This window comes from Magnolia sinica, chromosome 2 (genome assembly GCF_029962835.1).
Source record: "Magnolia sinica isolate HGM2019 chromosome 2, MsV1, whole genome shotgun sequence".
NCBI classification, from domain to species: domain Eukaryota; kingdom Viridiplantae; phylum Streptophyta; class Magnoliopsida; order Magnoliales; family Magnoliaceae; genus Magnolia; species Magnolia sinica.
Window position 1 is genome coordinate 135,727,668 of NC_080574.1, and position 13,672 is coordinate 135,741,339.

A 13,672-nucleotide genomic window follows, 5' to 3' on the forward strand; every position below is an offset into this window, starting at 1 on the left:
TGACCGTGAAGTGAAGCGAATTGACTGTGAAATGCATGGAAATGACCGTGAAGTGAAGGGAATTGACCGTGAAGTGAATTGAATTGACCATGAAGTGACCATGAAATGCATGGAATTGACTGTGAAGTGAAGCGAATTGGCCATGAAATGCACGGAAATGACCGTGAAGTGAAGGCAATTGACTGTGAAATGAATTGAATTGACCATGAAGTGAAGGGGAATTGTCAGAATTGACCGTGAAATGCATAAAATTGACCGTGAAGTGAAGGGAATTGACGGTGAAATGCATTGAATTGACCGTGAAATGCATGGAATTGACAGTGAAATGAAGGGAATTGACTGTGAAGTAAAGGGAATTGACGGTGAAATGCATTGAATTGACCGTGAAGTGAATGAGAATCGCCGAAATTGACAGTGAAGTGAATGAGAATCGTCAGAATTGACCGTGAAATGCATGGAATTAACTGTGAAGTGAAGCGAATTGACCGTGAAATGCACGAAAATGACCGTGAAGTGAAGGGAATTGACTATGAAATGAATTGAATAGACCATGAAGTGAAGTGGAATCGCCGGAATTGACTGTGAAATGCATGGAATTGACCATGAAGTGAAGGGAATTGACCACAAAATGTATGGAATTCACCGTGAAGTGAAAGGAATTGACCGTGAAATGAATTGAATTGATCGTGAAGTGAAGGGGAATTGCCGAAATTGACTGTGAAACATATGGAATTGACCGTGAAGTGAAGCGAATTGACAGTGAATTGCACGAAAATGACCATGAAATGAATTGAATTAACTGTGAAGTGAAGGGGAGTCGCCAGAATTGACCGTGAAATGCATGGAATTGACCGTGAAGTGAAGGGAATTGACCGTGAAATGAATTGAATTGACTGTGAAGTGAACGGGAATCATGCGAATTGACTGTGAAATGCATGGAATTGACCGTGAAATGAAGGGAATTGATTATGAAGTAATTGAAATTGACTACGAAGGAAATGAAATTGACCGCGAAGTTAATAAAATTCACCGTGAACTGATTGAAATTGACCGCGAAATGAATAAAATTGACCGTGAAGTGAATAAAATTGACCGCGAACTGAATAAAATAAATTTTCGACCATCGACGTGATGAAATCTTGGAAAAGAACCAGGTTGGTTGGCTAAAGTAGCTTCTCTTACCCCAAAATCATATATGATACATCAAGCAACTAATTTTGATTTAGAAGAGATATTCTTGTTAAATGAATAAAGAAAAAAATGAAAAAAAGAGAGAATTTTTTTTTTATATTCTTATGTATATGTATTTATATAAATATGTATTAAAGAAAAATGTAGGTATAATAAAGTTTTCTATGTAAAAAAATAAAAAAAGTACATAGACCATTGTACTATCGCATCACTATGGTTATAGCTACGGTTACAATCCGTAGCCACTGACCCAGTCGACCAGCTACCATCCAGGTCAACTCCTACGCGCCTGGAGTTTTTTTTTTTTTTTTCCCTGTTGTAATCCCCACCACTTTTTGTGGGTCTCATTATAAGGTATGTGTTATATCTAAACTATACATCTATTTGGTGAACTCGAATTAAGGCTTGAGACAAAAAATAAGATAGATCTAGCTATCAAGTAGACCACACTGTAAAAGGTAGTGGAGGATTGAACTTCTACCATTGAAACCCTTTTAGGGGTCACGGAAGTTTTGGATCATTATGAAATTTGTTTTCCTCTTCATCCAGGTCCTTGTGACCTTATAAATAGGTTGGATGGAAAATAAATATTAAGGCAGGCCCTACAAAATTTTTAACGGTGAAAATCAATTTTCCTGCTGCTATTTGTGGTGCGGTCCAGTTGATCTTTGGATATGATTTTTTTTTTTTTTTTTGTTATAATGCTTCGAAATGATCTCGAAATATGGATGAAGATTGTGGATATAATAAATACGTAACTGTGGGGCCCGTGTGACTTAGATATCTTTTGAACCGCTCGTACAACTCGGAGTTCGAGGAACGTCAGCGCTCGTCTTCGAGCACCAGGCGATCCTCTTCCGGAAGGAAAAGCAGGGGCATCTTCGACCTGACAAATGGGGCCGCACAGCTGGGGCTTATTCTCGGGAGGTAAAAAGCAAGTGGGCTTCAAGAGGTTGGCGGGCCATACGTGTGTCGTATGGTTGGAAATTTCTCGATTTTATAACTGTCCATTTAAGAACAATGACCATGGATTACTCATGCCAGGAATTACGGTCAAGATATCTCTCTTTCTCTGTAGTACACGTGGCATTAATATGCATCTATCATGACTGTCCATATAAGAATAATGATCATGGATGAATCATTTAAAAAATTCATAGTCATTAAATAATTCCAACCGTTAACTGATTTAGTTTTCTAAAGTCTCTTAGAAGGGCAATGATCGGATGGCTAGAATCAAAGTTTATTTTGAGCCACATACCATCCAGAATAGGGGAAACTAGATGGACAGTCTCGATTGATGAAAAATTTTACTGAGATTACTGTGTGGAGATGACTCTACCATATTCTGGTTCGTCTGGCTGTACCGTATTATCTCCCAACAAGGGAAGAGAACCGTCAAACACGTCACCTTGATCTTAGCCTGATGACTTTGTCGTGACTAACGACGTGTCACTCCAATCACTCCCACCAGCATAAATGGTCTTATCATCTGAACCGTCGACGGGACTCATAGATAGAAACTTCTCTGCACGTCTTCCACGAGAGAATAACAATTCCGATTCCACGGAACTTTGAATTATATACTAAGAAAGAAAGGAGAGAATAAAAATAAATTCAAAATTAATTAATAAACAAATAAAAACGAGTTCATAAACCTTTAAATAGGAATACTAAGCAGTAAGAAATTAGAATAAAACTACAACTAAAACTCCTAAAATTCGCGGCTTACTATTTATAGACGGTCCTTATGTATACTAGTGCGCAAGGTTTTCGGCAAAAAATAGTGAGTGTACTATTTGGTGTCACCAAATCGTTTTCCAATTTTTTAAAAGCTTTTTCACGTTGGACGAAATTAAAATAGGAAAATAGTCATCGATCTGGTGGTATTTCACAAATTTGATTTAAGCAACCTGGCGTAGCAGGGTTGGTCAGTTAAAGTAGTTCATTCTACCCTAAAACCATATATTTTACGACAGATAATTCATTCCGGATTGCAAGATACGCCCAATTTAAGGTCCGATAGTCTGGATCACTTCTGTCATCGACCGGGCCTTTTCTGATCCATCTTCACCATGTAACTATCCGTGACCCGCTTCACATCACTATTGGTGCATGGACCCTGCAGAGTTGGGCCCACAAACAATATAGATGGGCTTGAATCACCGAACAATGGGACCCGAATACACAAACCTCGTACACTACCCGACCAATGGTTATACCTCACCTTAGTTTCATGCCCCAAACGTGAAAAAGAGTACTCCTTGTTTTCAACTCCCATTAGTTCTCGTTTTCTTCAGTTCCCATCTTCAATTACCGAAAATTCATATCCCAACCACCCAAAACAATATAGAAAGGCCTCTAAACGCTTTTTGAGATAGATAGATAGATAGAGAGAGAGAGAGAGAGAGAGAGAGAGAGAGAGATCATCTCCCACCACTAGGAAAATGTCTCAGGCCCATCAATTACTACGGATAGCATTGGCCATCATCATGATCACCGTCCAGATCGATTGCTCGCCATCGAGAGAACTCGACGAAAGCGGGCTGCCTCCACCAGCACCAGAAGTCCAGTGTAGCGTGTGCACGTCTTGCAACAATCCGTGCAACCAAAGTCCACCTCCGCCACCACCGTCGCCACCGCCGACCCCAAAGAAGCCTCGGTCGCCAGACTGCCCGCCGCCTCCACCGACACCGTATTTTTACATGGGGGGGCCGCCTGGGTCCTTGTATCCCATCGATCCAAATCATTTTCCGTCGGGCACTAATCGGAAAATCATCTCATCGCTGACAATTTTCATATTGTGTGGATTGTTAGGCCTGGTGGCGTTTTGAAGATTGTAAGGAATTACTCTATAAAACCATGAAAGTTTGGTTTCTGTAGAGCTTTTACTTTGTTTTTCTCATCATATTCCTCAGTTTTAATAAAAACACTGATGAATTATCTCTCTCCCTCTCTCTCTCTCGCTCTCTTCATCCATCAATCCATTAGCCAGCTTGCCTGAGAAAATCGTTGATACTCTGGTAGAGTGTGATGGATGATACACGGGAGCTTATATACTACTTTGATATTGCATACCTGGTTTACATGTATAATGACCCCAAAAGTATCTTATTTGATGATAAGGCTATCGGATTGGTGGACATTCATTGGATGGTTAAAAATGAAAAATATCCAATGTTACCATTTTCAATGTACACGTGTCCACTAATAAGCGGCTAGGATTGTTTGGTAAATCTGATCTTCGGATGGGACTGTCACTTGTCAACACTGAGTTCGACACTTTAGTCGGTTTAATTTCAGCTAAGGTACCCGCGTGTAGAATTTATGAGTGCCTGCGTATCAAGCGTCATATGCAACCGGTGTATCAAATAACTCCCCAGCTTGGCTAAGTCTAGATTTGTTTTGTGGAGAGCGCGCCTCGAGGCACACGTGCCAATGTTGCATACGTGTTCAACATCCCGGCCATTCTTCAGGTGGGGCTCTCACTGGCTAAAAAATCAGGTGGGTTAACTTATCATGTGTATCATGAATATGGAATTTTGATCACTTACTTTTAACTGCACGTTTTTCTCATGTACGTGTGGCCCATCCAATTGCTGAGTAGAATGGCGTGATTAATAGGCCACCGCATGTTCGCGGTAGTCCAACGTGATGAACGGTTCAGATCTTGAATTAATAGCCAATTGTGGCCATCTTATCTCACTCGCATGACGCCAGTTCGCAGGTGTATGTGGACATATACGTCGTGTTCCGATCTTAATCAACCTGAGGTTTACGGCTGTTAATGCTTTACTAGGTATGGTAATCCACGAAAGAATATATCCTGCCGTCTACGTGCCAAGCTCGCACGTGTTGAACATCCAGGCTATCCATCAGGTGGGCCACTCCTTTTAGATGCCTGCCCAAAATTGGGCCCACTCGGCACATCATGTGTGCCACAGTATTTGAATGGATGGCTGAAACAAATCGGTCTGGTCCTTTGTTGCCGCCAATTTGTTTTGTGCATCATGGCCTACCTGATTACCGTCCTGATTTTTGGGGCATGGAATATAAACTAGGACCCAGCGGATGGATGGCTTCGATCACATACACGTGCCATAATAGATGTGGCAGTGTCTAGAGGGATATACACGTGTGGATTAGCAGCCTAGAAAACTTAGTGTATAAAATACATCTACGGTCTGATAGGTGCAGACGTCTGTTGATCAGAACCGTCCAATCGAAGGGCTAGTATGCATGTAATATTCCCAAGTTGTGAAAGTTACGGAAAACGATCTTCAAAAGATTCTCCCACTGATGTGAGCTTTGCAACCGTGCGATTGGCATCGTTTTGTCCTACGTATACTTGTACATCAGACAGTTTATAATCTACGTCTAGTGTCTGATTGGTGAACGTGTCCATTGATCAGGAACGTCCAATCAAAGGGCGACTACAGGATTTCAATGTTCCCAGGTGACGAAAGTCACCGGCCTGCGGATCCGACGGTTAGAAACGTAGAATCATGTGATTGACATGGTTTTGGCCTATAGTTATCCAAGAGGTGGCCCATCGTCCCTACCGTTGGTTGTGGTACACGCCGTGATTTTTAAGATTAGAATAGGTTTGCCTCTAGTGGGCAATATCTAGTGGTGCACTCATGACGATTTTGGTTGGGAAGGCAAGGCATTTGAAATTAAAGGGTTGGTGGTGTGTTTGGTGTGGAGATTCCAATCCAAACAAATTGCAATAAAGAAACATATTAGTTTGCTGTATGTATGGAGGTGTACTAATTCCATACGCGTGTGAAGCCATGCCCATTCACACGTGCCAATATGGAACAGTGTGCTTGATCAGATCTTTCTATCAGGTCTGATACACATTTTAGATCTTCTCATCTAAAAGTCAGGCCTTCCACCCATCAGGTGGGCCACATCATACAAACAAATGGATTATTTTAAGGTCAGTTTGTACATCTTGGCCCAACCGAGTCGTAAAACCGGCTGACTTTAGGAGAACATCTTGTAAGCATTATTCCCCTACAGATGGAAAGCTCAGATCTCCTGCACGTGTTCAAATTGGCATATATGCCTGCGTGTGAATTTGCTGGGGCCCACACGCGCGCCGAGTTAGCAAAATTTTTGTTGGGTTGTCTTGGCATGTTTCAAAATAAAAAAATGGCAAATGCCGTAATCTAGACACCGCATCGTAGCCTTGGAGAGATAATGAATGCCTAGTCATGACGTACGGATCTGTGGGCCACCTCCTAGATGGGTCACATCCTACGGTCTACTTTTCATGTGAACTTGACACTTTTTTTTGGCTGTCCAAAAGCAGGATTTGATTGGACGGGTTGGGACCCGAGACAAAAGAATGTGGTGATTTCTAGAGCATGATCCATCAAGTAAATGGCATATGCGTTGATCATACGATGTTATTCACTGGTGGGGCCCATCAGCAAGAGCCAGTAGAAGTGGCCCATCAACAGACGGTTTAGATTAAATCCCCTATTAGTTCAATGGATAGGATTTTTTATTACGATGTGAATTCAGGTTAATAGAGAATTTAATATCGACTCGATTATTGTTCTAATGTCTCTCTCGGGATACGGGTGCAAGATTCAAGCCATCCATCGGATGAGTCCGACTGTGTTGTTGAACTTTAAAAAAATAAAGCAGATCTGCTCATCATAAGGAAATTGTCCTGCTTTTCTTTCAACTGTCCATTTTTTTTTTAATTATTTTTTTTTAGGTTGTTAGTACACCCACTGTGAATTCACACTTCACTGTTAGCCACACCCGTCAGGGAATCGATGCCAACACCTCAGTGTTGGAAAAAAGGAGGCATCTTTCACTCAGTCTACCACTTGAGCTATGGATGTGGGTGTTTTCAACCGTCCATTTGCTTAGCAAGCTGTGGCCCGCCTGATGAGTGGATTGGCCTGATTTATACAGTACCTTTAGCGCACACGTGGGAGCTGTGGTTTAGTAATTCATACGGTTGATATGATGCGCCACTTCATGGACGGCTCAATTCATAGATGGAAAAAAAAAATGGTTACAATTGAGAGAATCCTATTATGTATATATAAAAAATATAATATTCAATTGCCAGGATCTTCTTATCTAGGAAGTGTAAAACTGGACGCAGAATTACAAAGTAACGTGTTATGCATCGAATATGAAATCAACTGTATAAAAGGCATCAACTATATAAAGGTGTACCAGGACGTAATTACTATAAGCTTGATGTCGCAGTCTTTCACAACTTTGAGAAAAGCATACGGATAACGACATAAGCTTCGTAATCTTTTGTAGGGTTGGTGACGTATGGAAAGACATGAGGTTGAGCACTGTCTACAAAGTATCCTATTTAGCTTTTTCTAAGCTCTTTTCACATTGGGGGCATCTCTTAAAGCCTAATGGATGAAGAGTTATTATCAAATTAAAACTTATTATTTATAGTAAAAATAAAATTAAAATAGGGAAATGATCGATCTAGCGCAAATCAGGCTTGCAGGGTTGGGTGGCTAAAGTAGCTCATTCTACTCTAAAATCATATATTTTACGTCCGATAACTCATTTCAGATTGCGAGATATGTCTAATTTAAGGTCTGATGGTCCGATCACTTCTGTTGTCAACTGGGCCTTCTCTAATCTATCTTGGTCGTGTAATTGTCCACGACCTTCTCTACATCACTTGTTAAGCAACTCTGTTTATATACCTAATATGGTTGAAGAGTTTGAAATTCATTGAAACTCTTCTCCACGTCAAATACAATTGTAACACACCATACATGATTTTAGATTAATCATAATTAAGTAGTGTCTATTAATACTCCTGATCACACTATTCAACCTTTAAGATAATTTAGATGGTTGACCAATAAGACCCACCTTATAGAATTCTTGCAGTAAGTTCGGTTCAACCATACTTGCACAAACTAGAAAAAGGCCAACCGACAGTTTGGATCGATACCCAACCTGGGGCTTGCCATAACTAAACAGGCGGCTTGGGCCATGTCTCAGCAGATGCAAACCCGGCCGGATATCAGGCCTGGGTCGACAATATAAGGCCCTACGCCGGAGCCCTGTCTGATACTGACGTCGGCCTAGCACATCAGGACACCAAGCCGAAAAACAAATAAATGGTTCAGGGCCTGACCGTGCTTGATCCAGCCTGTCCTGAAAATTGAAAATTGATCATTCCCTATTTCCCACGACGAATGTTCCAATTTCATCCCTTGATCAGGTGGGCCACGCATTTACAAATAAATATACCTTTATTTAAACATAATCCTAGTTCTAAACCCTTGATCAGGTGGGCCACCAAAATTGATCAGGCCACACATGCCAGGTTCAGAACCAAACCCAACCCACTGGTAAAGTTAACGAGTCCAACCGCAGTCCAAAGCCGGGTCCGACCCTGATCAAGGCGCAACGAGCCAGCCCATCCTGTTGCGAAGCCTACAATATCACCCCTTCTCTCCCACGTGAGTATCGCACGTGCCTTCTATCGATTGAATTTTATTTAAAAAGTTAAAAAGAAGGAAAAGAGCCAGCAGAAGATTCCGAGAGGGTAGAGTTGAGAATAAGACGTTGGTCCTTTCTTAAGGTGAGGTGATGTCAAACACTTCACTTCTTCTTGTGCAATAGTATTTGATTTGATAGAATAATCATAATGAAGTGGAATGATTTAATACTCTGGCTTCTGATGTTCAATATTCAGCCACTCAGAAATTGTACAGGCGGTGCCCATTAACTCAAATTAAACTGAATAAGTTGGTGGACACTTGTTTGGTGAAACAGGAACGTTGGATATTTTCATTTTTGACCGTCCAATAAATGTCCACTTACTAGTCAGATAACCAGGTAACTGTAATTTCTGCTTCGTGATACGTCTGAAATGAGATCCCCATAGATACAGTTTAACTCTACTTTCTTGTATGCCACGTGTACAATTTCGAAGTTCCTGCGATCATGCTCTGCCACCGTACTTAGCTTTTCTTCGACGATGCTAATCCCATGTATCTCAAGACAATCCGCTGACAACACCATCATTACATTTAAATCCCATCAAATCCACCCTAATCCTTCAAATTTGCCTGGGACGTGTTCGGTTTGAGGGATTACAAGGGATGAGAAGGTTTAATACCGGGATTGGCCGGGCGTGCCAAACAGACTGGATTTAGCAATCCAGGGATATATCAATCCCATGGATCTCCAGACTATCCACTGACAACACCATAATTACCTAGAAATCCATGCCGTCCACCCTAATACCATTCAATCCCTTTCGAGTCCGGATCCTCGGTTACCGGTTCAACAGAGAATTCCTGATACCCTAGTCCTCATTGGTCGACGTCACCGCTCACTGAAAAAATAAAAAAATTTAAAAAAAGGCTTCGGACGCCGAACCATTAGGATAACAGGAAATCCCTGTTGACCAATAACAGAGGATCTCGACTCATCCCTTCCAATCCACCCGGCCAAACGGGCCCTAACTTTCACATGAATATCCCCCATGATTCGCGGTACACGCTCCTTGCTGGGTGCGATCAAGTCCACTCATTTTTTTCATGCTCCTTTGTTTATAATATGCAAGAAGTATTTCTTTATGTTGATCCAAACCGTTGATTCATCATAAGGCTCTATAAAGGAGCCATAGACAAAAATTTACGACGATCAAGCAAGTAGAAGTTACTGATTGGATATATGTGGTTCTTTTAGACCACTTGCTGAATGGCTAGGATTGTATTGTTAATCTGAATTTCTTTTGATATGTGGTCCATTCATGCTTTCTCCTAATGGATGAACCATGTGGGTTGTCTTGGAAAGCATGTGTACAAAAGTATGGAAATAAGCAAGTTGACTGACTTTATGGTGTACTGAGGCGACATGACTCATGCAGTCGCACCAATAGGCTAAAGTGTCGGTGGCTGTGCTTGTTTTCTTATTTGAATATAGAGATTTGAGATGCATTAAGTACAAGGGGCACGTGTCTGATCATCTAAGCTGTTCATTGATTTGGAACAATCTAAACTGTTCATTCATTGGGAGAAGCATGAATGGTATTGCATGAGCAGGAGTAGAAAAATCAAAGGCAATGGAAGAGAAATAGTAAAGGGCTTGTTTGGGTGCCACTTAAAAATGAGTTTGTCAAATGTATTGCGCAATGCATACAGCTAAGAGAAGAAATAAGCCATAAATGAAAGTATAAAGCTTAGACATTTAAAATTAATCATTTTATAGTCAAACAAATTGAAATTAGCATCATATGCTTCTTGATTCTTGATCCGTGCAATCACAAATTACTCATATAATTAATTAGAGAAATAATAAAATTGAAAGGAAATGAGAGGAGGCAACAATACTTATTGTTAGAATTGTAGGCCATGTATGGCATGATTCCATCTGGCGATGACATGATTAGTTTAAATTAAGTACATGACCAAAAGCGGAGCTCACATCGTGGTAAGTGTACACAGTTTGTTATGGGCATAAAGTATAAGAGAGATTAGGATGGAGGAGCAATGGGCTTGGAGGAATCCTACCATGAGTGAGACCTTCACGTAGTCTCATTTTATAAGTGAGTACTCAGTCCCCAAATACTTTTGCGAACTTTTCTCTTTCCATTAGAAAACGCATGCGACCGTAGGTGTATGGGGGATTCATGCATGTGCCACTGAGTTACCGATGGCTCTCTTAAACATGGTATGTGGGTGATCAAATACGGGCTATGAATCTAACACTTATCAAAGTCACTTTCTCTAACATGGGAGAAATGAATTATCATTGATCGACCCTATTCATCAGGTGTATCATCTCTTGTTTAGCCTTGATCTGAAAATTACGTTGTTTAGACAACTAGGTAGGCTACCATACAAATCATACCTAAAAACCTCTAAATTCATATTATATGGCCAGCTTGGATTTTGGAATACTATGATTTGGATAATTCTTTCATCAAGATGAGTCATATCAGATAAATGGATATGTATAGCATATTAACACCATAATTCTTTCATCAAGATGAGGCATATCAGATGAATGGATATGGATGGCATATAAAGGGGCCACAGACGAATTTTTGTATGATGATCCAAACCGTTGATTCAGCTCTATAAAGGGGCCACAGACAAAAGAACACAATGATCGAATAAGCAGAACTTACTGATTTGATATGTGTGGTTCTTTTAGACGTGTGTCACATCTCTGTACCCAAATCAGAAAATAAGTAAATGGACAGACTTTCTAAGTCTGCTGGAGCGACTTGAGTCACTCGACTCATGTAGCCGCCCCAATAGACTAAAGGGTCCATGGGCTTGCTTCTTTTTTATTTTAATATAAAGATATGACATGCCTTAAGTAGATAGCACACATGTATGACAATCTAAACCGTTCATTCATTGGGAACAAGCATGAATTTTGGTATTTTAATATAGTATCTTCATTCGTCCAATCACAAATTACTCATATAATTAATTAAGAATTTATAAAATTGAATGAATACCACAAGCAATGTGTAGTGTAGCACACGATGGTACCTGTCAGGGTCACCTTTTTATTTTTTATTTTTCACTATAATCATTGAAACCCATGACCTCAGTATTGAAGCACACTTTCATTATCATTGAGCCATGGTTAGATCCCACCTACCGGGGTCACTTTCTCTACATATAAGAAAAAAAAATGCATGTGAAATCGACCCTACTTGTTAGGTGCATCAGCCCTTGTTTAGCCTTGATATGGAAATCAGGTTGATTAAATAACTAGGTGGGCCACCCTACAAATCATACTTAAAAACCTCTAAATTCACATTGTATGGCATACTTGAGTTTTGGAATACTATTATTTGCGTAATTCTTTAATCTCATGGCATATAAACACCTTGGTGGGCCTTGCATAAAACTAATTGTGCTTGTCATGTTCTAAAGTTTTTTTAAGGTGCAGTTTATCTAAGTTGTGGATGGTCATGGTTTTTAAGTTTCAAGGTAAACATGAAACAGCACACCGGATAGAGTGAATGAATCACATGAAAGTTCCAACCATGTGGCTCTGTGGGTATTGTACCCGGCATAAGATGAACTCATTTTCAAGTGGCACCCAGATAGTCTTTAAGTGAAATTCACTGAGATCCTTACTGTTGCTCCGGTGGTAGACTCTCAGGAGTTTCAACACCCCATCAAAGGATCGAGTATCTATAGGTGGTGAAATCCCCACTACCGTGTGAGTGTGTGGGGGTGGATACAAATGGGTAATGATTACTTATTCTTATAATTGTGAGGTGACATTACTTATATTTAATGTATATCCAATTGCAATGATTATATTATATCACCTTTTGTTTTACATAACCACTAACCTGAAAAAGAGACTTTTAGTATATAAAAATATAATGATTATAACTTACATTAGGCATGTTTGATTTCTAATTCACCCTGATTAATCTCTATAAATAAGTAATAATTACTTTTTAAAAGAGGGTGCTAATTTGACGTGGAGCCCACTTTGATGTATATAGCTTATCTAAGGGGTTGATATTATGGCATGAGCTAAAAATCGAGGCAAATCAAAAGCCCAAGTGGACCACACCACAAGTACTAGTGGGATTTGAATACCAACCGTTAAAAACATTTGGGAGCCAAAAAGTTTTGGATCAAGCTAATATTTATGTTTTCCTCTCTTATATATCTATGGGATCACATGAATGGGTTATATGACAAATAACCAATTTTGTTGACCCTAGGTAGAAAAAGCTTTTCAGCCGTGGATATTTTACGACCAGGATTTCCTACGGTGTAGGTCACTTGAGCATTATTGGATTTGCTTCATTTTTAGTCTCACGCCTTAAAATGTTACGGTAAAACATATGAAGGGCGTGAATATATCAAACACATCATGATGGCCTCGAAATTTAAGTCAATACTTTTGGGATCACTTTTAGAGAAAAAATATCCTTTGCTTTCTAAAGAGGTAAAAAACAATAATTTGTTATTTACATGTGTTTAAGCAAGAAAGAAAAAATCAAACACTCCCTTGCTTATTATCTGTAAATGCATGCAAATGTAAATGATAATAAATAAATAATCATGGCTTTGGTATTTGTGGATGTTGATTGATAAGATTTTTGAAAATAGACTTCACTGTGTCACGTATATTCTATGGGCCCCACTAAGATGTTTGTGTTTCATCTAAAACTTTTTGCAACCTTAAAATTTTTTCAATGGTAGGCATCCAATCGCCACGATTTTTTCTATGACCTGGTCTCTTTGAGCTTTGGATTTGTCTCATTTCCAGACTCATGCCACACACTCACGCTGTAGTGGGATTCACCACCTATGGGTACTCAAACCCTTGACTAGGTGTTGAAACTCCTGATAGTCCACCACCTGAGCAAGAGTGAGATGATCCAAAAAAATAAAAATAAAATAAAAGGATGATGTGGATATATAGTCTACCACCGGAGCAAGAGTAAGATGATCGAAAAAAAGAAAAAGAA

General features: G+C 39.9%; 1 protein-coding gene across 1 annotated transcript; it reads left to right on the forward strand.

The window, feature by feature from the left end:
- Positions 1-3,638: 3,638 nt before the first annotated feature.
- LOC131228134 (leucine-rich repeat extensin-like protein 6) lies at positions 3,639-4,025 on the forward strand. Its single transcript, XM_058223969.1, has one exon. It carries the CDS (start codon positions 3,639-3,641, stop codon positions 4,023-4,025), a length of 387 nt encoding a protein of 128 aa, XP_058079952.1.
- The last annotated feature ends 9,647 nt before the right edge of the window (positions 4,026-13,672 follow it).